This window comes from Equus asinus, chromosome 10, assembly GCF_041296235.1.
Source record: "Equus asinus isolate D_3611 breed Donkey chromosome 10, EquAss-T2T_v2, whole genome shotgun sequence".
Classification (NCBI taxonomy): Eukaryota; Metazoa; Chordata; class Mammalia; order Perissodactyla; family Equidae; genus Equus; species Equus asinus.
This window is the reverse complement of record NC_091799.1, coordinates 10,462,089-10,490,021: the sequence shown is the minus strand read 5'-3', so window position 1 is coordinate 10,490,021 and position 27,933 is coordinate 10,462,089. Positions and strand designations below refer to the sequence as shown.

The window sequence follows — 27,933 nt, the reverse complement described above, 5'->3', positions numbered from 1 at the left end:
TCCTGCCCAGCAGTTTAGCCTGGGCAGCGTGGCAGGTGGGAGCTGAGCAAGGCGGGGGCCCTGGGACGGGGGCAGGAGGCGGGGTCCTCTAGAAGGGCGCACACAGCCCTGCCCCGTTCACAGGTGTGTTTTGTGGGGAGAAGCCAGTGCTTAGCATGGTGAGACTTCGCTGCCACCCTGCAGGTGCCTGGCCTGAGCAGGGACCTCCAGCCCGGCCACTAAGAGCCACTAGCCTCCCCAAGGGCAAGGGGCTGCCAGGGCTCAACCAGAGAACAGGCAGGAGGCCTGGTGCCCACACGGGTGTGCGGCCAGTGCCCCCAAGCCCCCCTCCCACATTCCTCTTCCTGCACTTGTCCCACCCCAAAAGGAACCCCCAGATCTGCTCCTGGGCCAGGGTGCCATCACCAGCAGCCCCTCCCCACAGTCTGCCCCCCCTCCCCAGAGAAGACCTCTCACTCCTGCTTCCACCGGCACCTCCAAGCTCCCAGCCTAGGAGGGGTGCCCAGTCCCACCAGGACACACTTGGGCCCACAGCAGGGGCCCAGCCAGGGCCAGGAGGCCCGTGGGCTAAGGTGCAGGCGCCTCAACCTCACCAGGACCCCAGTGGGCCTGGTGCCCACTCTCCTACCCCCACTGGGTGGGTGGCAGTGTCCATGCTGGTCCCATTCAGGGAGCTGACCTGCACCCACGCCTCCCCCACGAACATTTCCGGACAGCCTTGGGGCCACTCCAAAGCCAGAGGCCAGGGCTGCCAAGAATCCAGCTTCCGGGCAGAAGGTGCCAGGCCCTGGGACAGGAGCTTGAACCCCTGATGGGTTGGGCCTGTGTCTGGGGATGACCAGCCCCTGTCCCCCCAGTGGCACCCCACACAGGAACTGCTTCCCCGGCCTCATCCCCCCTCCCAGGGTCAGAGCCCAGGCTCCCCGCCCCCCATGGATGCTCACACCCACCCCTTCACTGTTGGTCAGAGCTGTTGACCCCACTCAGCCCAGTGCTGAGGCCCTGGCTGGCCTGGAGTGATGTGGGGCAGCAGCAAAGGGATAGGTGACACTAGGCAGATTTGATCAGGGCCCAGGTCCCAGAGACGGCCTGTCAACCCAGGGCAGCTTCTGGAGGGAGGCAGCCCTCTCTGTAAGGTGGGCAGGTGGCCTCACGTCCTCTGCTTGGGGGAGACACCGTGGCTGTGTCCCCACCTCAGCACCCCAGGTAACAGGACAGACCTGAGTGCCACAGGGTGCCACTGGGCCAGGCTCGGGGCAGGGGGCACCAGTGCAGCTGGGGCCACGCACAAGGGATGGGCCGTGCCCGAGGCCAGAGGGGCCCCAGGCTGAGGAGGGCACCCAGGGGCCACCAGCAGAGCACCACCAGCAGGTTGTGGGGAAGCCGTGCCGAGAACGCCCGGCCCTGGGGTCCACATGGGGGCCAGACTGTCCCTTCATCTTCCCATCAGCACCCGGCCCGCTAGGCCTTCAGGACCAAACTCATATGGCAAAACAGGGTCTTTCGTCCCCTCCCAGGGTCACAGGCTTGGAAAGGGAAGGATGGCAGGGTTTGTGAGACCAGGGTCCCAGCCCCAGGTGGGAAGTGACCAGAGGCCCCAGAGGCAAGGCAGCGCCAAGGCCCATGCCCCCTGCCCACATCCAGGCTGCTGGGACGGGCTTCTGGGCCTGGAGAAGGGACCAGCCATGCAGGGGCCTCTGCCTGCTCCCCCACCTCACTCAGTCCCCGGGGGCAGGGCCCAGGCCTGTCCTAGTCAGAGCCTCTTACATAAGCAGCCCTGTGGGGGGCGAGGCTGCAGCTGGGCTGGGCTGCCCCATCCTCCCCTCAGCATCACGAGCCTCCAGTGGGCTGTCCTTGGGCCCTGGGTGGAGGCCAAGCCAGGCCCATAAATAGGGGTCTCCCCACCGGCCTCTGCTCCTCCTGCCTGCCTCCCTCACTCTGCCCACACTGCTGGCACCAGGCCCCAGACGCCTGCTCAGATCCTGCAGAATGGCTGCTTCACACACGCTGTGGATGGGGTTGGTCCTGCTGGGGGTCCTGGGGGTCCTGCAGACCCGAGCCCAGGCCCAGCCCTCCCTGCAGCCCAACTTCCAACAGGACAAGGTGAGGGGCTCCCCTGCCCAGTCCCCAAGGCAGGACAGGGCCCTGTCAGGGGAAGGGGGTGCTCTCTGGGGCCAGCTGTCTCCCTGGGAAGAGAGGAGCTCAGCTGAGTGGAAGGAAGGCTAGGGCCCTGCCGGAGGAGGCTGACCACACGAGGCCCCCTGGGGCGACTGCAATTCGCCACCCAAGAACGCGGAGTCGGGTATCCCCAATCCGTAGGGAAGCAGCTATGTCCTCGAGCGCGCACACGGCACATGCAGACACGCGGGCTACCTGCGTGCCCACGCCATCCAAACACAGTCACCCCTCTAAGCTCAAGACGCCCAGAGGAAGCAGGCACACGTTCTACACCTGGGTCCCAGGACTCATCTCGGTGCACTAGTGCGAAGATGCGGATGGCGCACGGGGGTGGCGCACGCGGGTGCCCACACAAACCCGAGCGCGCGGGTCCGCGCCTCGCACACAGACAGCCGGCGGCGCGCACACCCTCAGGGGCTGTGCGGGGATGCGCCGGAGCAGGTCCTCCCGTCCCGCCCCATCTCAGGTCTCCAGCCCCAGCCCACCCCGCACCCCGTCCCCGAGCGTCGCAGACGCCCCGCAGTCCGCCCAGGGCAGCCAGGCTCGCCCCGACCCCTCCAAGAACTGCCAGGGCGCCCTCTGCCGCCAGTTCCACCGACGGACAGGGCGGGGCGGGGCTGGGCCGGGCCAGGCTGGAGACCCGAGCGGGAGGGGCGGGGGCGGGGGCGGGGGCGCCCACCCCTGTCGGCCCCAGCGGGTCCTGGCCGTTCGCCGCAGTTCCTGGGCCGCTGGTTCACCTCGGGCCTGGCCTCCAACTCGAGCTGGTTCCGGGAGAAGAAGAAGGTGCTGTCCATGTGCACGTCGGTGGTGGCCCCGACCGCAGACGGCGGCTTCAACCTCACCTCTACCTTCCTCAGGTCGGGCGGCGGGCGGGCTTCTGGGGCTGAAAGCTTCCCGTCCCGTGGTCGCGATCTAGGGACACCCTAGGCCTGACCTCTGACCCCGAGGTGACCTGCCCACAGGAAAGACCAGTGTGAGACCCGGACCCTGCTGCTGCAGCCGGCCGGACCCCCAGGCTGCTATAGCTACACGAGTCCCCGTGAGTAGGGGCCCCCTCCCTGGACCCCTGGGTCCAGCCCTGGGTGACACTTGCTAGCGGTGACTCTGGGAGAACCTCCTACCCCAGCAGTACACGAGGTGGGGTGGTAGCTGCCCCACTAGGGTCAGCAGGTCCAAGGCCCGGGTGTGGGGGATCAGGGACCCTCTCTTGGGCACTGGATCCTCTTTGGAGCCCATGTCCTGCCAGGCCCCTTCCTGCCCCAAGATGGGATTTCCCCAGGTCTCTGCTGCCCCTCTCTGCTGGCCAGGCGGAGCCCACGCAGGCAGCCCCCCAGTACCCCTCACAGCTCCCCACAGCTCTCACCTGGGGACCCTGGGGGGAGGCCTCCCCACTCCCCTGGGGATAGCAACCTTTCCTCTTCCCGGTTCTGGCCAAGGGGTTTGTAGCTGCACCATGAACCCCTAATTTTCTGAGCCTGCGTGTTTGCTGGCCCCTCAGGACTTCTGGCTTGGGGACACTGGACCCTGAAACGTTCACAGGCTGTGCAGGCAGGAAGCAGGGAGCTGGCCACCTGTCCAAATGGGGGAAGGGACAGGGAAGGCAGCCTGACAAACGGGGAGGAGCCCGGGCCCCTCCCACAGCCAGCCCCAGAGCGGGCCGGGTTTGGGGGCAGGGTCGACAACCCGGTCCTCTCGTGGATTCCCAGACTGGGGCATGGTCCATGAGGTGTCAGTGGTAGAGACGGACTATGAGGAGTACGCTCTGCTCTACACCCACGCCGAGAGCACCAAAGGCCTGGGCGGCCAGGACTTCCGCATGGCCACCCTCTACAGTACGTGCCCCGCCCCACGGCCTGGCCTCAGGCCCGGCCAGAGAGAGACCCAAGGGGAACCCTGAACCTGGGGAATGGGGGCCAAGCAGAGATCTCCCCACATTGAGGCAGCGGCTTTTCCTCCTGCCCCAGGCCGTGTGCAGAGCCCGAGGCCTGAGGTGAAGGAGAAATTCAGCACCTTCGCCAAAGCCCAGGGCTTCACAGAGGATGCCATTGTCTTCTTGCCACAGACCGGTGAGGGGGGCACTAATCTGATGGGGAGATTAAGGTCAGATTAGAGGCAGACAAGCAGTCTCCTGATTTGGGGGAGGCTGGGGGTGGGGTGCGTCCGGCCAGACCGCCCACTGACTGGCACGGTCCTCTGGTGTGGGGGACAGTCTGTCCTCACCCCATGACCTTGGCTGCAGCCAGTGGGGGGGCACTGGCAGATACTCCAGGAAACCCCCCACGCTGGATTCACCAGCACTTACTGTGTGCCAGACCCTGGCTCAGCCCGCAGGATACAAGGGCCCCCAGCCTGATGGGGGGCGGGCCCTAGAAATGGAACCTGTGGGGTGGGGGTGCCCATGGGGGGCACAGGCTGCAGGAACATGGGGCAGCGGCTACACGGGGGCTCAGGCACAATGTTGGGGGGCGTAGGCAGCCCGGGTGGGCAAGCAGCCCCAGCGTGGGGTGCTGACCACGGCCCCGGCTTCTTTCTCGGCAGATAAGTGCATGGAGGAGCACAATTAGGTGAGTGCGGTGGGCAGAGGGCAGCTTCACCCAGCAGTTGCCATTCATTCGTTCATTCACTCAGTCATTCATTCAACACACATCCAGCAACAGCCAAGGGTGGTCCCAGGCAGACAGGGGCTGGTCCAAGGGGAGAGGGCTCCCATGGGGTTCAGTGAGGTTGCGGGGGGGTAGGAGGAGCTGGAGGCTGGGACAGTAACAGGGTGGGGCAGGCAGGAGGGGAGGTCAGGGCACAAGGTCCTGGGGGGCAGGGGTCACTCCCCTGGGGACCCTGGGGCAAGGAGGGGCGGTGTTACCTGCTCCACTGAACTGATGGTGCTGCTCCCTTGGCCAGGTGACCTCAACCCTCAGGACCTGGCTGTCTTGCCCTGCTCTGCTCTTTCTTCCAAGACCTCTGAGACCCCATCCCTGGCTCCTCCCTCCACCGCCTCTGCCCCCTTGGGCTTTGTCCTGCTCTGAAAATAAACTCCAGAAGCAAGTCAGTAGCCTGGCTCCTGCCTGTCTGTCTTGTGGCCGATGCTCTGGGCCTGGCTCTGGCCTGCTCCCTGGGGACCTGACCCCCTCCCCCACTCACTTTGGGCCTCGGTCTCCCCTCCCACCCCCATGAAATCTCAGAGGCTGGCTCTGTGTGACACCGGAGGGGTGGGCTTGGACCTGCCAGCGTTTGCTCCTGGTGGGGTGGGGCAGGAGTCAGCACAGCTAAGGGAGGTACCATCACGCCCCCGCTCACCCCACTCAGTGTTCTGACCCACCGCGGGCTCCTCCAGCTACACCCCTCAAGTGACAGCTGTTGGGCTCTGGGCCAGTGCCCATCAGCTCCTAATTCCCAGGCCCGCGCCTGCGGCCAGCCTCCCCAGCCCGGGGAGGCCTGAGGCCCAGGGAGCTCCGGGTGCATAGGTTTTTGAAGCTGCGGAATTAGTGCACTCAGATTGGGCAGAGAGAAGGGGGACAAAGAGGAATGTGGCTGGAGTGTCCCTGCCCCAGACTGGGACACACTCACCGATGGGTTGGAGACAAGCCACCCTCACATCGCCTCTAGCTACCTGAGTGCCCCTAGTCCCCTGGGCCTCCAGAGCATACAGCCCACCCGTTCGCCAGGGCCCTGGCACCAGAGCCCGTCTTGCCCAGCCCTGCCCCTCGCCTCCTGCTATCCCCCAGGTTCTTGGCTGGGTGGCCATTTTCAGGGGCCTGTCCTTGGCCCCGTGGCTCACGAGGTGCAGCACCCACTGCAGCTGCTCACCAGGCCCCCACCCCGGCAGACCTCAGCCAGGCCCTCAGGGGCACCAAGGCTTGTGAGACTCAGAGGTGAGCGTGAGCTCTGGGAGGCCTTCCTGGAGGAAGGTCCCTGGGGGCTGTGCCTGAGCTGAGGGCTGGGGGCCGACATCCCAGAGGACCTGCCAGAACCACGCCTCCTCCTGCTGCAGGGCATCTGGCCCCCTCCCCAGGAGGAAACAGGGGATTGGGCGGGTGGGATGGAGGCAGCTAGGCCAGGGCGCTGCAGGGTGCAACTTGATCGGCAGCCTATCACAGTGGGCCCTGGCCCAGGCCTCAGGCCGACTGCCCCGGGGCATCTCAGGGGCATAAAGCCTGAGCTGGAGAGGCCAGCCCAGCACCCCTGCCCTGAGCCAGAGTCCCCGCCGTTGCTGGGACCAACCTCCCTCCACGATGCTGCTGCAGATGCTGCAGATGCTGCTGACTGGCTCCATCCTTGCCCTGCTCTGGGTGTCCTCAGGCCAGGCCCAGGTCCCCATCCAGGCTGACTTTGATGCCAACCAGGTGCGTCCAGGCATCCCCAGGCCAGACCCATCCCCTCCTCCTTATGGACGACTCTCTGGTCCTAGGGGCCTGGCTGCATTATACCCAGGGAGGCTGGAGGGTCAGGGGCAGCCCAGCCCTGCCCACACTCTCCCTGATCCTGGCTCAGCTTGAGTCCGGGGGCCAGGGGAGAGAGCCCCCATCCATCTGCCTCATCCATTTGTCTCATGGGTGGGGTGGACTGGGGCGGTCAGCAGCCCTCCGCCCAGCCTCCAGGTTGTGCCCAGCACCACTCCCCAGGGCCTCGCACTGGGACGAGCTCCAGCTGGCCCCTATCAGGTCGATGTGGATGCAGGATCTGCCCCCCAGCTCTCCCTGCACCTTCCCTGCAGTTCCAGGGCACCTGGTACATGGTTGGGGTGGTGTCGGACGACCAGGGCTTCCTGGACTCCAGGGACAACATGAAGATGCCCGTGGTGTTGGTGACTTCCTTGGCCAATGGCGACCTGGCTCTCAAGTTTGGGTACTCCACGTAAGTGACCCCACGAGCCCCACTTCCGACTGAGCCTTAGACATGGCCAGTGTGAGGCTGGACGTGAGCCAGCGGGAACCACAGGTGTCCCTGACCCATTCGGGAGTCAGACCCAGGCTGGGCTGCAGGGACTCTTAAAACAGTGGCAGCAGCAGGGCTGCTCCCCAAGGGGCCTAGCCCGTGCTGGACGCTGTCCCTGAGACCTGGGTGTGGAGGAGCAGCGTCCCTGTGTCTGTGTGAGTCTGGAGGGGAGACCCACGTCCCCTGGCTGTGTGCCCCTGACCCAGTACGTGCTACCTGCCCCCAGCTGTCTCCTCACCTGTGAGACAGTCATGAGCACCTGTGTCCTCTGAGAAGCGCTGTGAGGGGGGTGAGTGGATGCCGGGCAGGCTGGCACCGCCCCACCCTAAGCAAGGTGGCCGGTCGCGTCGTGGCTGGGCAGCGTCCTCAGGACACACACAGGGGCCACTGCTCAGGGTGCTGTGGCTCCTCCCCCCCAGGCCTGATGGCAGCTGCCAGAAGATGGACATGACCCTCAGCAAGGGTGCCGTGGATGGGCAGTTCAGCAATGCCGGTGAGGGGGGCGTGGCTGAGAGGGCAGTGGGGGTGCTGGGGGCCCCTGGGGGCCGTGCTGGCTGCCTGATTGGTGCCTGGGCTGAGGGCACTGGGCTCAGCGGCTCTCGCTTCCTCAGCCATGGCGCAGACCGACGTCCGAGTCGTGGTCACCGACTACAAGCACTTCGCCGTGCTGTACTTCGAGACGCAGAAGGGGGGCGTTAGGAACGTCTGGCTGCAGCTCTACGGTGGGCGGCGTTCCTGACACCCCCACCCCGTCCCAGGCACAGGCCTCTCCTCTAAGGGGCCGTGGCCGAGCTCCGGTCTGGAGTGTTGCCCATAGGCACTTTCCAGCAAGTTCCGATTCTGTGGCAGGTGGAACCACTGTCTCCAAGGGTCTTCTTGAGACCCCCATGTCTGTGGCAGGGGGAGTCCAGACCCCTCCCCTCCCCATCCCTCTATCCCCCTCTCCTCCGGGCCCTGCCCCCTCTGCTCACTGGCCCTCTCTACCCACAGCCCGAGCCCCAGAGCTGTTTCCCGAAGGTGCTCAGAAGATGCAGCAGTTGGCACCCCAAGTGGGCCTGAACCCCAGCCAGGGCGCCCTGCTCCCCAAGTCGGGTGAGTGCTGACTCCACCCCAGCTCTGGGCTGCTGGAGCCAGGAGACCCCAGACCCCAACTGACAAGGCCAGGCCTGGAGGCTCCCCACACTGACCCGAGACGTGGACAGAAGTACCGGGGCAGCCCTGGCCTGTCTGGGCCAGGGGAGGGTGGAACGATGCCCCCTCAGGAGGGGACCACCGGCCAGGGGGGCTTGGCTGCTGGGGGCAGGGGGGCTCCAGCCCAGGGGAAGGGGCACTGGGTAGTTCCTCAGGCCCCGCTCTCTTCCACAGACCAGTGTGCTGGTGCCTTCTCCTAGGTGAGTACCAGGGGCTGGCCTGGACACCGCCCCCCCCCCACCAGATCATGCAGTGCCCAGCACCCTGCCTACCAATGGAGGCCCCTCCTGGCCAGAGGGCTGCACTGTGGGGTCCTCTGTCTTGGGAGTAGGGATACGGGTGGCACCACAAAAATCAAGACAGGACAGCAGGCAGCGATGGGGAGGGATAGGGTAGGGTCCGGGCCTGGACCCAGAGAGGGCAGCGGACGCCACCCACCCCCCACCCCTGCCCCCTTGTCTGCAGTGAGGGGTCGAGCCCAGGAGTGCCTGCAGGACCTGCCGCTGGGTGCTGCTCCACCTACGGAGCCTCCCCAAAGAGCGCCCTCTTCTCCCCGCCCCTCCCCCAGCATAATAAACAATCTCCCACAGTCAAGCTTGTGCGTTTGGTGTACTGAGAGAAGGGGGGTTGGGGCGCGGTGGTAGGGGCACCCTGGGAGGGGGCCTGCCCCACCCCCTATGGCCTGGACCTCCAGAGAGGAACAGTGCCGAGCTCAGGCTCTGGCCCCGCAGGGTGGGCCTCCACGCCATCACCGGGCAAGGGCCACCCTGGCAGCTGCCGGCCTGGGAGGGGCTGGGGCTCAGCTCTGCACCCCAGGCCTGGCGGAGCTGCGCGCCAGGCTCCCATGGGTCCTCCCAAACCACGGCCAGGATGGGGTATCTGGGCTGCTTCTGTCCTCAGGATCCCCTTCCATCCCCAACATCTCCCCTGACCCCTGCCTGCCAAGTGCCCGCTGTTCACACTCTGAGCCGGGCCCTCCCTGCCCAGAGTGTGGGGAGAGAAAGAATGGGGTGGGGTGGGGTACAAACTCTGTCCTGCCGTTGTGTTTATGTAGGACGGTGTCGCTCTTCTTTAAAGACACGGTCTGAAAAATTTGAGGGTAAAATGGCATGATATCTGTAATGTAAATTGTTTAGGAAGAAAATTCCAGATGTAAATGTGTCAAAATGCTGATAATTGTTCCATCTGGGTGATGGATCATTATACTATTATTTCTGCTTTTCAATTGGTTAGACATCTTTCATTAAAAAAACACAGCCCTGTCCTGCCAGACTGGCTTCCTTGATCCAGGCCCTTCTGAGCAGGGAGGTCAGAGGCATAGCCCCCACTCCCTGGGGCCCCAGATAGCCCTCCACACTTGCACCCAACACCTGGGTGCCCAGCCAGCGCCTCTCCTGCCCCTGGCCTAGATGCCGGCCTGTGGCCCACCTGTGGACACTACAAAGGCAGTTTTCCCCCTGTCCCCAGCCTGACACCAGTCTGGAACTGAAGGCCAGGGGGATGTGGCAAGGCCTAGATAGCCAGCCCCTCCCACATGTGTGATCAGTGAGCTCACCCTCCTGCCCTTTCTGGAGACACTTGGGCCAGGGGCTGTCTGCCTACCTTAGGTGTCTGCTGAGAAGCTGTCTGGGCTCCAGGCCATCAGGCCGTCAGCCCGTGGCTCATCTTGTTCTGCACCACCCTAATCAGGCCACACGGGGGTAGCCCTCAGCCAGATCTCCACCCAGAAACCCAAGGGATGCGTGTGCAAGATCTGTCAGCTCATGCCCTCCTCTGCTGAGAACCGCCCCCAAGGGTCCGGTCCCACCAACAGTAAAGGCCAAAGTCCTCAGGTGGCCAACAGGTCCCCCCTTGATGGACCTTCCTCTGACCCCACCGCCTACTCTCCTTAATTCCAGCCCAGCTGACCTCTTCGTGTCTCTTGAACATACCAGCCCTGTGGCTGCCACAGAGTCTTTGCATATGCTACTCCCCCACCCCCCAGAATGCTCTTCTCCTAGCTCTCTGCTTGGCTCACTGGATCCACTGTGCTGAAATACCACCTGCTTGGTCCTTCCTTAGATTTATGGGACCACCCTACCTGCTCCTTCTCTGTGCTCTTTGCTCCTCTCTGCTGCTCAGCCTACAGTGCTCCGTGCCCTGGTATTAGAGGCCAGCCACTTCTCTTCCCTGCTCTCCTTCACACCCTGATTCGGTGCCCAGGCTGCCTGGAGACCTTCTTAGACCCTCCCCTCGTCTGTGTTTGAGGCCTTACCTACCCTGCACCCACATCCCACATTAAATAGGATTGTTCACGATGGAAAAGCTGAGGCGCTGAAGGCTGGTTGATGAGTTGCATTTTCTAGATAAGTGTGTGATTGTTTTAAATTTAGACACTGCAGCTTTCTTACCATGCTTGGGACTAATCTTTGTTTCAGGCCTTTATCTGTTTCTTGGGGCTGCTGTAACAAATTATCACAAACTCGGAGGCTGAAAACATCCATTTATTCTCTTACAGTTTTGGAGGCCAGAGTCCAGAATCAGTTGTCACTGGGCTGAAATCAAGGTGTCACAGGGCCCTGCTCCCTCCGAAGGCACTGGGGGAGGATACTTCCTTGCCTCTTCCAGCTTCCGGTGGCTGCCGGCACTCCTTGGCTTGTGGCTGCATCACTCCTATCTCTGCCCTCTACGGCCACCTGGATCCTCCTCTTCTTCTTTGGCAAATCTCTCTCTGCCTCTCTCTATAAGGGCGCTTGTGATGGCATTTAGGCTTCATTCCAATAATCCAGGAATCTCTCCCCATCTCAAGATCTTTAACTTATCTGCATCTGCAAAAAGCTCCTTTTCCCTACAAGCTCATAGGCACAGGTTCCAGGGGTCAGGACCTGATATTCTGAAGAGTCCTCGTTCAGCCCACCACGGCCCACACAGAGACATTCTCCTAGGCCCTGAAATGTGCCTGGAGGGACTGATGTTCAAGACAGGCCTCGAGGCTGGCACCTCCACGTTCACGTCTCGGCCTGATTCTTCCTCTAGACTGGAGTCTCTTGCACACATCGGCCTTCACTCCCCTCCGTCAGGCATCCAGCCCATCATGCATCAGGTCACATCACAAACTGCCCCAGCCCAGTCGTCTTGGGAAAGGACATTTCCCCTCTCCCCAAACACAAGGGTCACCGTGACCCCTCCCCTCCACCTCTCTCCACTTGCAGTCTGAGCCCCTGGCCCAGCCTCCATCAGCTCTGCCCTGAGGAACACAGCAGCTCCCTGCTATTCTCCCTGCCCCACCACCCCGCACCTCCACACCTGTAGCCCTTGGGCCTCTTTCCTCCTGGCACCACCGTGGGCTTCACGCACACGCATCAGCTGTGCCCCTCTCCATCCCGCCCCTGCTTAACCCCCTAGCACCTCCCACTTGGCATTCACGCACTCACAGTATTTATTGAATGTCTCTATGTGCCCGGCACTGTTTAAGCACTGAGAATACGGTGGTAAAGACCTCATGGGGGCAATGGGCAATAAACAGGATAAATAAGTGGAGTCACCTACGGCTGAATAACAAATCACCCCAGAATTTTTTTTTTGATTTTTTTTTATTGAGTTATTGATAGGTTACAATCTTGTGAAATTTCAGTTGTACATTAATGTTTGTCAGTCACGTTGTAGGTGCACCACTTCACCCTTTGTGCCCACCCCCCACCCCACCTTTCCCCTGGTATCCACTAAACTGTTCTTAGTCCATAATTTTAAATCCCTCATATGAGTGGAGTCATACACAGATTATCCTTCTCTCGCTGGCTTATTTCACTCAACATAATTCTCTCAAGGTCCCTCCATGTTATTGCAAATGGAATGATTTTGTTCTGTTTTGCAGCTGAGTAGTATTCCATTGTATATATGTACCACATCTTCTTTATCCATTCGTCTGTTGATGGGCACTTAGGTTGCTTCCACGTCTTGGCTATTGTAAATAATGCTGCAATGAACATTGGGGTGCACAGGACTTTTGGGATTGCTGACTTCAGGCTCTTTGGATAAATACCCAGTAGTGGGATGGCTGGATCGTATGGTAGTTCTATTTTTAGTTTTTTGAGGAATCTCCATACTGTTTTCCATAGTGGCTGCACCAGTTTGCATTCCCACCAGCAGTGTATGAGGGTTCCTTTTTCTCCGCAACCTCTCCAACATTTGTTACTATTAGTTTTAGATATTTTTGTTATTCTAACGGGTGTAAGGTGATATCTTAGTGTACTTTTGATTTGTATTTCCCTGATGATCAGCGATGATGAGCATCTTTTCATGTGCCTATTGGCCATCAGTATATCTTCTTTGGAGAAATGTCTGTTCATGTCTCCAGCCCATTTTTTGATTGGGTTGTTTGATGTTTTGTGGTTGACTTGCGAGAGTTCTTTATATATTATGGATATTAAGCCTTTGTCAGATATATGACTTGCAAATATTTTTTCCCAGTTAGTGGGTTGTTTTTTTGTTTCAATCCTGTTTTCATTTGCCTTGAAGAAGCTCTTTAATCTGATGAAGTCCCATTTGTTTATTCTTTCTATTGTTTCCCTTCTCTGAGAAGGCATGGTGTCCGAAAAGATCCTTTTAATACTGATGTCAAAGAGTGTACTGCCTACGTTTTCTTCCAGAAGCCTTATGGTTTCAGGTCTCACCTTTAGGTCTTTGATCCATTTTGAGTTTATTTTGGTGAATGGTGAAAAAGAATGGTCAATTTTCATTCTTTTACATGTGGCTTTCCAGTTTTCCCAGCATCATTTGTTGAAAAGACTTTCTTTTCTCCGTTGTATGGCCTCAGCTCCTTTGTCAAAGATAAGCTGTCCACAGATGTGTGGTTTTATTTCCGGGCTTTCAATTCTGTTCCATTGATCTGTGCACCTGTTTTTGTACCAGTACCACGCTGTTTTGATTACTGTAGCTTTGTAGTATGTTTTGAAGTCAGGGATTGTGATGCCTCCCATTTTGTTCTTTTTTCTCAGGATTGCTTTAGAAATTCGGGGTCTTTTGTTGCCCCATATGAATTTTAGGATTCTTTGTTCTAATTCTGTAAAGAATGTCATTGGGATTCTGATTGGGATGGCGTTGAATCTGTAGATTGCTTTAGGTAGAATGGACATTTGAACTATGTTTATTCTTCCAATCCATGTACATGGAATGTCTTTCCATCTCCTTATGTCGTCATCCAATTCTCTCAGAAAGGCCTTGTAATTTTCATTATATAGGTCCTTCACTTCCTTAGTTAAATTTACCCCAAGGTATTTTATTCTTTTTGTTGCGATTGTGAATGGTATTGTATTCTTGAGTTCTTTTTCTGTTGGTTCATTACTGGAGTATAGAAATGCTACTGATTTATGCAAATTGATTTTATACCCTGCAACTTTGCTGTAGTTGTTGATTACTTCTAAGAGTTTTCCAATGGATTCTTTGGGGTTTTCTATATATAAGATCATGTCGTCTGCAAACAGCGTGAGTTTCACTTCTTCCCTCCCTATTTGGATTCCTTTGATTCCTTTTTCTTGCCTGATTGCTCTGGCCAGGACCTCCAGGACTATGTTAAATAAGAGTGGTGATAGAGGGCATCCTTGTCTCGTTCCTGTTTTCAGGGGGATGGGGTTCAGTTTTTGCCCATTAAGTATGATGTTGGCTATGGGTTTGTCGTATATGGCCTTTATTATGTTGAGGTAGTTTCCTTCTATGCCCATTTTGTTCTGAGTTTTTATCATAAATGGCTGTTGGATCTTGTCAAATGCCTTCTCTGCATCTATTGAGATGATCATGTGGTTTTTATTCCTCAGTTTGTTGATGTGGTGTATCACGTTGATTGATTTGCGGATGTTGAACCATCCCTGTGTCCCTGGTATGAATCCCACCTGATCCTGATGTATGATTCTTTTGATGAATTGCTGAATTCTGGTTGCCAAAACTTTGTTGAGAATTTTTGCATCTATGTTCATCAGTGATATTGGCCTATAGTTCTCTTTTTTCGTGGTGTCCTTGTCAGGTTTTGGTATCAGCGTGATGTTGGCCTCATAGAATGTGTTAGGAAGTGTTCCATTTTCCCTAATTTTTTGGAATAGCTTGAAAAGGATAGGTATTAAATCCTCTCTGAAAGTTTGGTAGAATTCCCCAGGAAAGCCATCTGTTCCTGGGGTTTTATTCTTTGGGAGGTTTTTGATTGCTGTTTCAATCTCTTTCCTTGTGATTGGTCTGTTCAAATTGTCTGCCTCTTCTTGAGTGAGCTTTGGGACATTGTAGGAGTCCAAGAATTTATCCATTTCCTCTAGGTTATCCATTCTGTTGGCATATAGTTTTTTGTAGTATTCTCTTATAATCTGTTGTATTTCTGCAGAGTCTGTTGTTATTTCTCCTCGCTCATTTCTGATTTTGTTTATTTGAGCTTCCTCCCTTTTTTTCTTTGTAAGTCTGGCTAGTGGTTTGTCAATTTTATTTATCTTCTCAAAAAACCAGCTCTTTGTCTCATTGATCCTTTCTACTGCCTTTTTCGTTTCAATAGTATTTATTTCTGCTCTGATTTTTATTATTTCTCTCCTTCTGCTGACTTTGGGCTTCATTTGTTCTTTTTTCTCTAGTTCAGTTAGGTGTGCTTTAAGGTTGCTTATTTGGGATTTTTCTTGTTTGTTAAGATGTGCCTGTATTGCGATGAATTTTCCTCTTAATACAGCTTTTGCTGTATCCCATATGAGATGGTATGGCATGCTATCATTTTCATTTGTTTCCAGGTATTTTTTTATTTCTTCAATGATCCATTGCTTGTTCAGTAGTGTGTTGTTTAGTCTCCACATCTTTGTGCCTTTCTCATCTTTTTTCTTGTAATTAGTTTCTAGCCTTATAGCACTACGATCTGAGAAGATGCTTGTTATTATTTCAATTTTTTTAAATTTGTAGAGGCTTGCCTTGTTTCCCAACATATGCTCTATCCTAGAGAATGCTCCATGTGCACTTGAGAAGAATGTGTATTCAGCTCCTTCAGGGTGGAGTGATCTATATATGTCTATTAAGTCCAATTGTTTTAGTTTTTCATTCAGCTCCACTATTTCCTTGTTGATTTTCTGTCTGGATGATCCGTCCACTGATGTGAGTGGGGTGTTGAGGTCCCCTACTATTATTGTGTTGTTTTTAACATCTTCCTTTAGGTCTGTTAATAGTTGCTTTATGAATCTTGGTGCTCCTGTGTTGGGTGCATAGATATTTATAAGCGTTATTTCTTCTTGATGGAGTGTCCCTTTGATCATTATATATTGTCCCTCTGTGGCTCTCTTTACCTGTCTTATTTTGAAATCCACTTGGTCTGATATAAGAATTGCAACACCTGCCTTTTTTTCCTTGCTATTTGTTTGAAGTATTGTCCTCCACCCCTTCACCCTGAGTCTGTGTTTGTCCTTGGGGCTGAGGTGTGTTTCCTGGAGGCAACAAATTGTTGGATCGTGTTCTTTAATCCATTTTGCCACTCTGTGTCTTTTTATTGGAGAGTTCAATCCGTTCACATTGAGAGTGATTATTGATGCATGTGGACTTAATGCTGTCCATCTGTCGCTCATTATCTTGTTTTCCTGCATTTCTTTTCCTGTGTGCCTTAGACTACCCATTTGATACTGCAATTTCTTATGCTGGGTTTCTTAGATTTTTCCTTATCTATGATTTGTGACTCTGTTCTGTACTTTATTTTAGTGTCTACCTTGAAGTTTGTATTTAGAATCTCGTGTATAATATAGTCTATTCTCTGGTGGTCTCTTACCTACTTGACCAATACTGATTTAGACCCTTTGCTCTTCCCCTCCTAAATAATTATTTTCATTTTTTATTCCAACTCGTCTTATTAATTTGTAGTTAGAGTGCTAAGATCGTCCTTGTTTTGGTAGTTTCCTTATTTTTACCCTAATGCTATAATTGAATATTTGCCATCCTGTTCTGGTTCTATCCATCGGTCTCCCTAGTCTGTGGTTTGTGTCCCCTTTCTCCCTTTTTTCTTTTTTCAGGTATGAGAGCCTTCTTGAGGATTTCTTGTAGTGGAGGGCTTTTAGTTACAAATTCCCTTAACTTTTGTTTGTCTGGAAAAGATTTAATTTCTCCCTCATATCTGAAGGAAATTCTTGCTGGATAGAGTATTCTTGGCTGAAGGTTTTTATCCTTTATATCTTTGAATATATCACTCCATTCTCTCCTAGCTTGTAGGATTTCTGTAGAGAAATCCGCTGACAGTCTGATAGGGGCTCCTTTATAGGTTATTCTCTTTTTTTTCCTTACTTCCCTGAGTATTCTTTCCTTATTATTCCTATTTGCCAACTTTACTACTATGTGCCTTGCGGTAGGTCTTTTTACATTGACAAATCTAGGAGATCTAAAACCCTCCTCTACACACATTTCTCCGTCGATCCCTAGATTTGGGAAGTTCTCTTCAATAATTTCGTTAAGCACACTTTCTGCTCCATTTTCCTTTTCCATATTCTCGGGAATTCCTATGATCCTTATGTTCTTACTCCTCATTGAATCCATTATCTCTTGGAGATTTTCCTCATTTTTTTTAATTCTTAGTTCTCTTTCTTCCTCTGTCTGGCGCCATTCAGCCTGTCTGTCCTCGATTATGCAGATTTACTCCTCTATGTTGTCTACACAGGCATTCAGGTAATCCGTATTCTGTTTTATGTGGTCCATTGTGTTTTTCATCTCAAGTAATTCTGTTTGATTCTTCTTTATGATTTCAATCTCTTTTGTGAAGTAACTCCAGAACTCGGCTTGTTTCTCTATCTTCCTCTCTACCTCATTGAGTTTTTTTGATTATAGCTGCTCTGAATTCATTATCACTTAGTTTACCTAATTCCAAGTCCTCAGGACTTAATTCTGTGTTTTTACTGTTTTCCTTCTGGTCTGGGGCTTTTATAAATTGCTGGATGGTAGAGGAGCGGTTTTTTCTCATGGTGGTAGAATTCAGTTGCAGTTACAGCCTGTCGCCACTAGGTGGGGGTCGAGAGCGGCGTGTTAGCTCTCCGCCTTCGGGGCAAGATGGCTGCGCCCACTGGCTTTGCTGGGGGGGAGGGGCTGTTACTCACACGCGCCGGTCTGGGTTCAAATCACTTCTGTTCTCTGGTCTCCCAAGGCCCTTGATTTATAGGGTCCCCGCAGATGGAAGCTTCCCCCCCCCCCCCCCCCCGCAGGAGTCCCGGATGATCCCCCGGTCGCGCGGCCCCTCCCCCGCTCCTTCCCGACCTGCGCTGCAGCGATCGCAGACTCTAGGGGAGGGAGCGATGTTCTCTCCTACCGTTCCAGCGCCTCCGAAGGTGTAAAGCTAGGTTTATGATCTCCTCCTTCTTGGTATTGTAGGTCTCTAACGAGCTGGCATTATGTTTATTCTCTGAAATTCAGTTCTTCCAATCTTTTGTTGTATTTTGGAGGGGAGGGAATCCTGGGTCAGCTCACCCCGCCATTTTGCTCCGCCTCTCTTTCCCTACCCCAGAATTTTGCCGGTTAAAACAACGAGCCTGTACTATCTCCCAGTTTCTGAGGGTCAGGAATCTGGCCCCAGGTGCTCCGGCCTCGGGCACAAGATCTCTCATGAGGCTGCAGTCAAGCTATGGGCCACAGCTGTGTCCTCATCAGAAGGCTCCGCCGAGGGGGGTCTGTGTCCCAGCTCCCTTGCTGGTTGTTGGCAGGCCTTCATCCTTTGCCACGTGGATGTCTCCACAGTGCTGCCTCATGTCATGGAGAGCAATTCCAGAGGGAGAGGGAAGTGACAGCGCATCCTTCCTGCTGTCCTCTCTTGGCTGGAAGTTACTCAATCTAGCCCACACTCGGGGAGTGCACAAAAGTGTAAACGCAGGAGGGAGGCATGGGTGGGGGCCATCAGCTGCCACAATAGGTAAACCAGAATGTACTTTACATAGTGACAAGTGTGGAAAACAACAAAACAGGAGGGAAGACATGAGATGTTAGGCAATGTGTTGACATTTTATATAAAGCCACTAGAGAAGCCCTCACTGAGAAGGTGACTTTTGAGTAAAGACCTAAAGGAAAGGGGCTGCCCCGTGGGCAAGTGGTTAAGTTTGCGCACTATGCTGCAGGTGGCCCAGTGTTTCGTTGGTTCGAATCCTGGGCGTGGACATAGCACTGCTCATCAAACCATGCTGAGGCAGCATCCCACATGCCACAACTAGAAGGACCCACAACGAAGAATATACAACTATGTACTGGGGGGGCTTTGGGGAGAAAAAGGAAAAAAAATAAAATCTTAAAAAAAAAAAGTTAAAAAAAAAAAAAAGACCTAAAGGAAGTATGTGAGTCTGGGGAAAAGGCGTGCCAGGCAGTGACAACAGCACGTGCAGAGGCCTTGAGGCAGGAGCCTCAGAAGGACTGACAGTTGTGAACCAGGAGAAAGCAGGAAACGAGGTAGGCTTGGCTACAGGCACACTTGAAATACATTTTCAGCATAGCTCAAGAACCCACCAGCCACCCTCCCCACGGCCACCATGTGGTCACCCTAGCCTTCTTGAAAAGCCTTGAGCAGAACTGTTCTGTGCCCACTCTGGGGCCTCTGCAGGGGCTGCCCCTCTTTCTGGGAACCCCCATCCTGGTGTGCTCCATCCTTCTCTCCCCCAAAGTCACGGCTCCAACGGCACCTGCTCCCCATCCGAATTGCGGAAGTGCATAGCTCTTGCACTGCCTGAGAGTGTCATCTTTCGTTGTTAGCTGTTTGTCTCTCCCATTAGATCTCACAAGCGCCAGGGGAATGGAGGCCTCCATCAAAGTGCGCTCAAGGACAGCAGGGGGCACAGAAGAGGCGCTGGGAAATGCCATGGAATGGATGAACGAGGGAGGGAAGCTTTCTGCGCTGGTTACCATAATTTATTCATAAAATACTGTTGTATTTTGACTTCGGTTCGGCGTTAGGAAGCTTTGCGTTTGTATCTGAAGACGACGTGAGAAATATACGGGGGAGGGCGAGACTGGGCGTGGAGGCCAGGGGGAGGCCGCTGGGACCAGCGAGGGTGGCCGGCAGCGGGGCTGGACACGGGGCAGGGACTTCCGCGCAAAGGAAGGAACCCCGGACTCGGCGGGGACGGCGGGCGCGCAGGGCGGGTAACGCCACGCGGGCCCGAGGGCTGGAGCCCGGGGCCCCGCCGCGCAGCGCACGCGCCGCGGGGACAGCGCTCCGCACAGCCCGGCCCGGGAGCTCCGCCCACTGGCGCAGACTCCACCCCATGACTAAGCACCGCCCACTTAACCCCGCCCCAGCCCTAAGCCACACCCACGGGCTCAGGCCACGCCCCACAGGGAAGGCTCCCCTCTGGCTAGGCACCACCCACGTAGCCCCGCCCCTGTGGGCTAAGCCCCGCACCACCCCGAACCCGCCCACTGGAGCAGGCCCCGCCCCCGGAAGCCATCAGCTCGCGCAGGCGCCCTAGTCCCACAGCTGCGTCCGGCCTGGCCCAATCCCCCGCTTCCGGGGTGCCGTGATGCCGCTGCCGCCGCTGTGCACTTTGCCGCTCGGCCCTGGGCCCCCGCGCTTCGTGTGCTACTGCGAGGGGGAGGGGAGCGGAGCCGGCTTCAACCTTTGGTGAGTGGTGGGGTCCGCGGGGCGGTGGAGCGCGGGCCTCCCTGCGCGTCGCGCCTGACCTCCCGTCCCCGCAGTGTGACGGACGCCGCGGAGCTCTGGAGCACCTGCTTCACACCGGACAGCCTGGCGGCCCTCGTGGGTAACGGGGCTCCTGGGGGGCATGGCAGCCCCCGGCACGCCCTGCCTGCAGCCAGACCACCTATGGGGTCGAACGGGCGGTCTGGGATATCCTGGAGGGTCTGGACACCTTCCCCCGGCTCTGTAGCCGTGCTCCTAAGATCGGCCTGGGGTCCCGGCTGGCTCTGGGTCGGGCAGGTTTGGGGTGTCCCCAGTGGTTCTAGGGTCTCGGGCAGCTGGTGACCAGCCCCTATGCCCTGTAGAAAGCCCGTTTTGGCCTGATTGCGGCTGAGGACATCGTCCCCCGGTTCAGGTGAGCCCCTGAGCGGGAGGAGGGGGTGGCCGCGGGGGCTCTGGCCTCAGTACTCAGCACCGCTCCTTTCCCAGGGCAGCCTGCAAGCAGCAAGCTGTGACTTTCACCCTGCAGGAGGACAGAGCATCCCTGACCCTTTCAGGGGGTCCCTCGGCACTGGACTTTGACCTCTCCAAGGTGCCGGGCCCAGAGGCTGCCTCCAGGTTGCAGGCACTGACATTGGGCCTGGCAGAGCGCGTGTGCAGCTTGGAGCGGCAGCTGGCAGGTAGGGTGGGCGGTGGGCACCTGGCACCCTCACTAGGGTCCCCTGCCTGTGCCTCCATTCCTGGCTTTCTTCCCCAGCTGCGGAGGAGACAGCCGCCAGCCCAAGGAAGAGCCCCAGGCTGGTGGGGCCTCAGCTCTTCTTACCAGGTAAAGCCTGTCACCTATGATGGGCTGGGGCTGTCCTCTTTCCTCTGGGACTCAGTTTCCCACGAACAAGCCTCAAGCTCCAGAGAGAGGATCTGTCTTTGTGGAGAGGGGGTTATGGTCCTGGGATCCTGCCAGGTTCAGGACCCCCCTCCCATCCTGTTTCCCCCAGACCCAGATCCTCAGAGAGGGGGCCCTGGACCTGGGGTCAGGAGAAGGTGTCCAGGAGAGTCCCTCATCAACCCTGGCTTCAAGAGGTACCCACCCACCTGCCCCTTCCTCCTGTGCTCAGGGTCCATCCCTGGAGCCCTGCCCTTCCCTCCATACCCCTGTAGTGTCACCCGCTCTTCTCTCCTAGTAAGAAACCAGCCAGTGGTGTAGACTTTGACGACCCCTGAAGCTGCAGCGAAAAGTGTGACCCTGCCAGGAGTCCACCTTTGCAGAGAGGGGCAGCCCCTGGGACCACCACTGGAGACCACACCACCGCCACCTGCCCGTCCTGCTGGCCAGCAGGAAGAGAACTGCTTCTGGAGCCCCTTCCACGTCAAATAAATGGCTTTCTCAGGTGAAGCTCCTTGCCAGGCTCTTACTCGTGGGGGCTGGCTAGGGCAGAGGGATCAGGGATTCCCTGGGGCCTGCGATCTGGGCCTGGGGCCACAGGACAGAAACAGATTTCCTGGCTCCATTCTCTCTTCCTGGTGGAGGAGCCACTGAGCTCTCCCAACCCGCCAGCTGTCCCTGCCTGGCCAGCCCAGGAGTGGAGAGGGTCGTTTGTTTGCAGCAGGGCCAGGGCTTCCCAAGGTTAGAACTCTGTTTCCACCCCCACTGGGCACACCCCTCATTCTTTCAGACCCCACCCAGCAGGGCATAGCCATGAGTACCTTACACGATGTACACAGTAGGTCCTATGGGACAGGAGAGGTGGCCTGCCACCTGGGGCGGAGCGGAGGAATGTCGGCTGGCTGGGAGCCCAGAGGTGTCCAGGCTGTGTGCTCTGCTCCCCACCCTCCTTGGCCATCCTGCAGCCCCGCCCTGGCCTGACTGGTTTGGGAGCCCAATCCAGTCCCTGCCATCCCTGATGAGTAGAGGAATGGGCTGTGCCCCACCCACCATGCTCTCTGCCCCCGTCGTTCTGGGCTGTCATGTGAAGCTGAGCGCCGCACAGTGGGAGTTTGGGGGTGGCAGAAATCTCGGGGCTTCTGGTCTCTCGGATGTCAGGACACGCTTACTGGGGCAGATGCCTTTATGGGGCTGCAGAGAAGTGGTCAGGGTGGCAGCGGGGGCGCTAGCGGGGGTGCACGGCAGGCCGGTAGGCCGCCAGGATCTCGGCGCTGTGAGGACACGTGTACTTGAACTCCTTCTCCTGCAGTGCTCTCTCCAGGTAGTGGCGGACGCCGCGCAGCTCGGCGGGGATGGGCGCCTGGCGGAAGTGCGCGCACACCGTCTGCGGGCGAGGGGCGCAGGCGCGGTCAAGGCCTCCGCCAGGGCCCGCCCCACCGGCCCCCGCGCCCAGCCCGCGCTCACGTCCACGATGTGCAGCTTGGGCAGCAGGCCGCAGTCGGCCAGGGTGAGCTGGTCGCCGTCCAGGAAGCGGCGGCGCGACTCGCGCAGCTGCGGCTCCCGCGCCCTCTCGTGCTCCAGGGGCGCGCGCAGGTAGCTGTCCAGTCGGGCCAGGGCGCGCAGCAGCAGCTGGTACAGGGCTGGGGGCGGGGGTGCGGTGAGGACCCGGCCTGGGCGCAGCTCCTCCCCGCCTCTCGCCACAGCCCCCGACCCTCCTCACCATGGTCCTGCGCGGGCACCGGGTTCTTGATGAACGCGGAGAACTTGTGGAAGACGTCATTGCCCGCCGTGGTGGACTCCCTGTAGCGGGGTGCCAAGCTGGGGAACCTGCGGGCCGGTCGGGCCAGGGGAAGGACTTGGGTCAGACCCTTGTGCCGCCACCCCGCCCCCCGGGCTCCGTCCTGGCGGTGTTCTCCCTGGGGGCCCCATCTCTCGTCCTCCTCCCGCGCCCGGGCCCTCACTCGGGGGGCCCCAGCGTCTCCTCCAGAAACTCCTCAATCTGCATCGTGTCCGTTTTGGCGTCGCCGTCATAGAGGAGGATGGGCAGCTGGGAGCCGGGGGCGAAGTCTTTCAGCACGTCCGGGGACCTGTGGGCAGAGGCGAAGGGGAGGCGGCTGGTCCAAGGGGAGCAGAGGCCAGGGAGGGGTCCCCTGGGCTGGGGTGGGGGGCTCACCTGCGCATGTCCACGGTGGTGAGTGTGAAGGGCACGCCCTTGAGAAGCAGGATCATGAAGAGCCGCTGACAAGAAGGGCAGTGCCCCACGCTCTCGCCGTCCTCACTTGCCTGGGGTGGGTGGAGTAGAGAGGTTTTAAGGGCAGGGAGCAGACCCAGGAATCCTGCCACCAGGCTGGGTGGGACCAGGCCTCCCACTGCCAAGAGCCTGGAGCTGCTCCAGGGCTTGGGCCCGGTTGGGCACGGCCTCGACAAGTGGCCCGTGAGGGCCCTTGACTTGGTCCCTGGGAGGTGGGGAGGGGTGCAGAGCTGCTGGGAGCCTGGAGGCTGGGTGAGGGCACAGGCTCTGAGACCTGGTCCCTTGACCCTTATCTTCAGAGCCTGGGCAGAGGCCAGGCCCCTGGGCCTAGGCCCTGCAAGCTGGTCGCAAGGGTGGGGTGGGCCGAGTGAGCTGTTTTCTGAGTGATTCACCCGCCAAACTGGGCGCCATGGCTGGCAGCACACTCACTGCCCAGCGCCCCAAGGGTCGGCAGGCAGCCATGGCCTGGCAGCCGTGCTCAAGGAGCCACAGACCCGGGCACTGCCGTGAGCACCGATGGTGCTGCCTGGCCCCCTCTCCTGCTGTGTTGACCCCAGGCTCCACTTGGGCCTCGGCCGCTGGCTGTCTGGTTGGCACCTCCCCACCAAGGGGCTTTTTCCTCTAAGAGGGCTGGGCTGGGCCCAGGAGCCAAGGCTGGGAGTTGGAACCCCTACCCCTTTGGGGCAGCTCACTGGGTCCTTGTCCCCCAGGCTGCCCCTGCCTTACTCAGCCAGCACAGGGGAAGGGGCACAGACACTGCCTCAGAGACCCACCCCTTGGCCTGCCCCAGAAAGCGGAACCACAGAACACCCCCTCCCGAGTTCTCCCCCCAGGCCTGCCTGCCCGGCACCTTGACAAACAGCTGGAGCTTGGAGGTTTCAGCCATGGCGGGGAGCTGCAGTGGCAGGGCACAGGTGGGTGGGACCTGGGGAGCTCTTAAAGGCTCCTGGGTGCCCCGCCCTCCGCAACCCAGCGCCCGCCCCTCAGGTCACCTACAGGGGCAGACAAGGTGGACAGGGCTCGCTGTTTGAGCGTGAGGGTGTGACGATGAGGGGACCTGATGCTCAGGACTGGCCTTGGGCCTGTGAGGCTGAGACCAAGCTGCCTGGTGCAGGCTGAGCTCACCATGGACCATGGGAGGGTAGTGATGGGGGCCAAGACCACTGGACCGGGAGGCAGGGAGTGAGGGGCACCAGCCTGGGAGGGGGCGGTTCTGGGTCAAGATCACCCCCATTGTGGACCCCACAGCCCTCCCTGCAGTGAACAGCACTTTGTCTTTTGGGGACCCCAGCCCAGAAAGCCAGGGAGTGGGTAGGAGAGATGAATAGCCTGCCCCCAGCCTCAGTTTCCCCATTGGCATTACCAGGACATTACAGGAGTGATCAGCTCGCCTGGAAGGGATGCCCCCTCCCAAGAACTGAGCTCTGTCATGCAGGTCCGTGTCCCGTCCCCGTCCCCCTGTCTCCCCCCCGCACCCGCCCGGCCCACATTCCAGACGTTCTGCCACTCGTAGGGGATGAGCCTGGCTCAGGTGTCTCTTCCCAGCCCACCCCACACCCCTGTCTCCCAACGCAGGCTTCTCCCCCTCTTAACCTTTCAAAAGAAGCACCAGAAGGCTCTTAGAAGCCACGACCTCCTGACCCATGGGGTCCGCCCACACCACACTAGGCTGGGAGGAAAAACCCAGGGGAGATGGGAAGCCTGCAGCCCTCAGGTGTGCGCCCGCCCTGCCCAGCCCCCTGACTTGACTGGAACCCACAACCCGCTCCACCCGTTGGGTCACCCGCTGCACCTCCCCCACTCCGCCTGGGAGCCAGAATGCTCTGTGCCGCCAGGTGGCCGAGAGCGGGATCTGCCCGGCGCCTGGGCCTCCTTCCCCAGGGCCTCCAGCCTCGTGGCCCCTTCGTGGACCCCACACCAGCATGCCACCCCTGGAGCCTGGGGGCTGACCCTGATACCCTGTGGAGTTCGGGCAGCCCCTTTCTGGGGCCTGGGCCTCCCCTGCACCTGCTGCCACTGCACCACCAGTATTTTGGCTGCTCCTTGACAACGTGGCGGGCGAGCCCACCCCCACTTTCCTGCTTCCGGACCCGCAAACCACCGCCCTGGAGAAGGGCCCGAGGCCCCTCCACACCTGCTCGCGTTCACCAGATGTCTGTGTATTTCTCTGTGTATAAAAATATCCTTACAAATCCATAAGAAAAACGGTGAAACGGATAATGAACAAACAGGTGGTTCAGAGAAAAGGAGATACAGACACGGAGAGAAGATGGGAGGGCGTGTCCCACCGCACACTTAGTCCAAGAAACAAAGCAGAACAAGAGATGGTTCACGGGCTGAAACGTAGTAACCATCTTCTCGGCAAAGACTCGAAGAAACGCTCTGCTGGGGCCGCCAGGTCAGCTGGCAAGATGGCAGCAGCCATTGAGCCGGTTCACCCACCTGGGAATGTCCCCGAAGTGTCCTTGTAAATACATGAGGGACAGATAAGCGGGTGCCTGTGGAGTCCTGGTGCATCCACGGGAGAGGACAGGGGAGTGGGTCTCTCTAGTCTGCAGTTTGGTGGTTCTGTGGCTGAACCGTGCCCCCAAGTTCCTATGTTGAAGTCCTCACCCCCTGCACCTCAGAATGTGACCTTGTTTGGAGATAGGGCCTTTACAGAGGTCGTCAAGTTTAAACGAGGCCATTAGGATGGCCCTACTCAACACGACTCTTTTCCGTAGAAAAAGAGTAGATTTGGACCCAGACGTGCACACACAGAGGGAGAACGCTGTTTGAAGATGGAGGCAGAGGTCAGGGTAGTGATTCTACAAGCCAGGAGTGCCAAAGATGGCCCGCAGACCACCAGCGGCTGGGAGGGAGTGTGGAACAGATCCTCCTTCGTGGCCTGAAGGAGCCAGCCCTGCCCACGCCTTGATCTTGGACTTCCGGCTTCCAGACCTGGGAGAGAATACTCTTGTTGTCGTAAGCCGCCAGTGTGTGGTGCTTTGTTAGGGCAAATCTAGCAAACCGATACAAGTGGGAAGAAATAACCCAGCACATTGAAAAAATCTATGCATCAGTAATTATTGTTCTGAGTCTGTGCTTATATATATGTGAAAAAAAGACGAAAGGACCACATACAGGATAGCCTCTAATGATAGAAACACAGATAGCCAACTTGTGCACTGTTTGAATTTTCTGCCGTGTTTTCATAGTAAATGTTTTTAAAGAAGTGAGACCAGAAACTCATGGTCACCAGCCTTAACCTGACCCACAGCCTACCCAGGCCACCGGGGTTGTCACTCAGCTCTCTCAACACTCCCTCCCACCCCCTGCCCCCTGCCTCATCCACAGAGCAGCCCCGGGGACCTGGGGCCTAAGCTGGTGTCTTTCTCCCTTCATGGTCCCAGGAGTGGCAGTCCCTGCCTCATGGATGAGTTGGAACCTCTTTTCTCCTGAGCCGCTCTCGGTGGGCCCCTCCCAGTGACATTTTAACAGCTCCAGACACAGACTTGTTGGACAATGAAGGGGCGTGGGGGCGTCAGGGTCTTAGTGGGAACTGTATAGGTTTTCCCAGCCCCGCCTGCTGAGGACTGAGAATTGGGGAGCACACACAGAGCCCAGACGGGGAGTTCCAACTACCCCCCCAAAGGAACCAGAGCTCCCCGGGGAAAGGGCTGAGCCTGGGTGTGGGGCAGGGAGTACGGGGGACCTGGGAGCTGCAACAGATCGTAAGGAAGTGCTCCCAAAAATGTACAGGACAAGTGCAAAGGCCACAGAAGTGCCTCGGAGGGGCTCCCGCTGGCCAAATCTGGGGCAGTTTGAGTATAAAGAAGATGACAGAATTGTGCACCTACAAATGGTTAAGCAATAATTATATTTTACCACACAAAAAAATTTTTAAGATAATAATATGTTGATTTTTTTTCTTTTTTGAGAAAGATTAGCCCTAAGCTAACATCTGCTGCCAATCCTCTGCTTTCTGCTGAGGAAGGCCAGCCCTGAGCTAACATCCGTGCCCATCTTCCTCTATTTTATATGTGGGACGCCTGCCACAGCATGGCTTGCTAAGTGGTGCCATGTCCACACCCGGGATCCGAACTGGCAAACCCTGGGCTGCCGAAGTGGAATGTGTGCACTTAACCACTGCGCCACTGATTGTTTAAAAAACCATGAGTCCATAGTGATACATTTCTAAAGTGGAGGAGCTTTGTGAAAGAAAAATGCCAGCCAATAAATGCAGAAAGAATGAAATCATTAGAAAATTGCCATTTTGTAGCCACCATCAGGGGTAAAAGGGTTTTGGGGAACAAGCTGTTCACACGGTCCTCCACCTTCCTGGGGTCTTTATGACCCTTCTATCCCCCTTGAAGTGGTCTAAGGTGGGAGACCGAACACAGCCAAAGCTGGGGGTGGGGGGCGGCGGCCCTGTCTCCAGCCTCTAGCACACTGGGCTCCATCACTGCGGAACCCTCCAGTTCCTGGGAGCCTCCACACCACCTCCAACCTTAGCACGTATGCCTAGCCGGACTTGGGTCTCGCCTAAGAAGTGACCTCCTCCGGGAAGCCCTCCCTCGGCCTGGATGAGATGGAGACTGCCCAGTGCACACCTCTGAAGGGCCCCCCACCACATGGACACCAGGCCCAGGGCCTCGGGAGAAGGTGGAAGGGAGCACAGGCCCGAGGGCACAACACTTGCACAGCAAAGCCCACTCGGGACCTCCCCCCAGGCAAGGGGCCCAGGCTGTGTGGGTGGGGAAGGGGAGACATGGGTGGCCCCTGCTTCAGTCTCCTCACTTGTAGCATCAGGGCATTATAGGGGTGAGGAGCCCCACCTTTCCTACAGGCTGGCCCAGCCGCCTCCCTCCAGCCGGACCCAGTCCTCCAGGACACTGTAGACATGCCCACAGGGTGAGGGCCGTAACCTTAGTGTGG

The 27,933-nt window shown here is 57.5% G+C and overlaps 4 protein-coding genes across 12 annotated transcripts; 3 read left to right on the top strand and 1 right to left on the bottom strand.

Moving 5' to 3' along the window:
- Positions 1 to 1,779: 1,779 nt before the first annotated feature.
- Positions 1,780 to 5,227, top strand: PTGDS (prostaglandin D2 synthase). The gene is made up of 7 exons (XM_014863765.3): positions 1,780 to 2,103; positions 2,896 to 3,035; positions 3,141 to 3,217; positions 3,885 to 4,010; positions 4,143 to 4,244; positions 4,717 to 4,742; positions 5,077 to 5,227. The coding sequence occupies exons 1-6, from the start codon at positions 1,990 to 1,992 to the stop codon at positions 4,740 to 4,742; spliced, it is 585 nt and encodes a 194-aa protein (XP_014719251.1). The 5' UTR covers positions 1,780 to 1,989; the 3' UTR covers positions 5,077 to 5,227.
- Positions 5,228 to 5,900: 673 nt separating this feature from the next.
- LCNL1 (lipocalin like 1) lies at positions 5,901 to 8,895 on the top strand. Of its 4 annotated transcripts, XM_070518264.1 has the most exons (8): positions 5,901 to 6,047; positions 6,420 to 6,518; positions 6,890 to 7,029; positions 7,530 to 7,603; positions 7,722 to 7,832; positions 8,101 to 8,202; positions 8,476 to 8,501; positions 8,767 to 8,895. In XM_070518264.1, the coding sequence occupies exons 2-7, from the start codon at positions 6,420 to 6,422 to the stop codon at positions 8,499 to 8,501; spliced, it is 552 nt and encodes a 183-aa protein (XP_070374365.1). In that variant the 5' UTR covers positions 5,901 to 6,047; the 3' UTR covers positions 8,767 to 8,895. The 4 variants fall into 4 exon arrangements, with proteins under 4 accessions (XP_070374365.1, XP_070374364.1, XP_014719248.1 ...); XM_070518263.1 differs by lacking the exon at positions 5,901 to 6,047 and having other exon boundaries at positions 6,277 to 6,518; XM_014863762.3 differs by lacking the exons at positions 5,901 to 6,047; positions 6,420 to 6,518 and having other exon boundaries at positions 6,578 to 7,029.
- A 10,837-nt stretch (positions 8,896 to 19,732) lies between these two features.
- Positions 19,733 to 21,275, top strand: PAXX (PAXX non-homologous end joining factor). Of its 6 annotated transcripts, none has more exons than XM_014863759.3 (7): positions 19,733 to 19,867; positions 19,942 to 20,002; positions 20,248 to 20,297; positions 20,372 to 20,562; positions 20,640 to 20,708; positions 20,878 to 20,962; positions 21,068 to 21,275. In XM_014863759.3, the coding sequence occupies exons 1-7, from the start codon at positions 19,767 to 19,769 to the stop codon at positions 21,084 to 21,086; spliced, it is 576 nt and encodes a 191-aa protein (XP_014719245.3). In that variant the 5' UTR covers positions 19,733 to 19,766; the 3' UTR covers positions 21,087 to 21,275. The 6 variants fall into 6 exon arrangements, with proteins under 6 accessions (XP_014719245.3, XP_014719244.3, XP_014719243.3 ...); XM_014863758.3 differs by having other exon boundaries at positions 21,064 to 21,275; XM_014863757.3 differs by having other exon boundaries at positions 21,041 to 21,275.
- CLIC3 (chloride intracellular channel 3) lies at positions 21,268 to 24,010 on the bottom strand. Its single transcript, XM_014863761.3, has 6 exons — positions 23,867 to 24,010; positions 22,939 to 23,048; positions 22,727 to 22,852; positions 22,486 to 22,592; positions 22,230 to 22,405; positions 21,268 to 22,149 (listed from the first exon to the last, which is right to left on the bottom strand). Exons 1-6 carry the CDS (start codon positions 23,900 to 23,902, stop codon positions 21,991 to 21,993), a joined length of 714 nt encoding a protein of 237 aa, XP_014719247.2. The 5' UTR covers positions 23,903 to 24,010; the 3' UTR covers positions 21,268 to 21,990.
- Between the last annotated feature and the right edge of the window lie 3,923 nt (positions 24,011 to 27,933).

Excerpts from the sequence above, each read along its gene's own strand:
- PTGDS (XM_014863765.3), top strand. The coding sequence starts at position 1,990 with ATGGCTGCTTCACACACGCTGTGGATGGGGTTGGTCCTGCTGGGGGTC. Across the intron at positions 3,036-3,140 it reads CTCACCTCTACCTTCCTCAG|GAAAGACCAGTGTGAGACCC; the intron begins GTCGGGCGGCGG and ends ACCTGCCCACAG. Across the intron at positions 4,011-4,142 it reads CCGCATGGCCACCCTCTACA|GCCGTGTGCAGAGCCCGAGG; the intron begins GTACGTGCCCCG and ends CTCCTGCCCCAG.
- LCNL1 (XM_014863762.3), top strand. The coding sequence starts at position 6,725 with ATGGGTGGGGTGGACTGGGGCGGTCAGCAGCCCTCCGCCCAGCCTCCA. Across the intron at positions 7,030-7,529 it reads CTCAAGTTTGGGTACTCCAC|GCCTGATGGCAGCTGCCAGA; the intron begins GTAAGTGACCCC and ends CCTCCCCCCCAG. Across the intron at positions 7,604-7,721 it reads TGGGCAGTTCAGCAATGCCG|CCATGGCGCAGACCGACGTC; the intron begins GTGAGGGGGGCG and ends TCGCTTCCTCAG.
- PAXX (XM_014863757.3), top strand. The coding sequence starts at position 19,767 with ATGCCGCTGCCGCCGCTGTGCACTTTGCCGCTCGGCCCTGGGCCCCCG. Across the intron at positions 20,709-20,877 it reads GCCTCAGCTCTTCTTACCAG|ACCCAGATCCTCAGAGAGGG; the intron begins GTAAAGCCTGTC and ends TGTTTCCCCCAG. Across the intron at positions 20,963-21,040 it reads ATCAACCCTGGCTTCAAGAG|TGTCACCCGCTCTTCTCTCC; the intron begins GTACCCACCCAC and ends ATACCCCTGTAG.
- CLIC3 (XM_014863761.3), bottom strand. The coding sequence starts at position 23,902 with ATGGCTGAAACCTCCAAGCTCCAGCTGTTTGTCAAG. Across the intron at positions 22,593-22,726 it reads GAGACGCTGGGGCCCCCCGA|GTTCCCCAGCTTGGCACCCC; the intron begins GTGAGGGCCCGG and ends ACCGGCCCGCAG. Across the intron at positions 22,150-22,229 it reads CCAAGCTGCACATCGTGGAC|ACGGTGTGCGCGCACTTCCG; the intron begins GTGAGCGCGGGC and ends CCTCGCCCGCAG.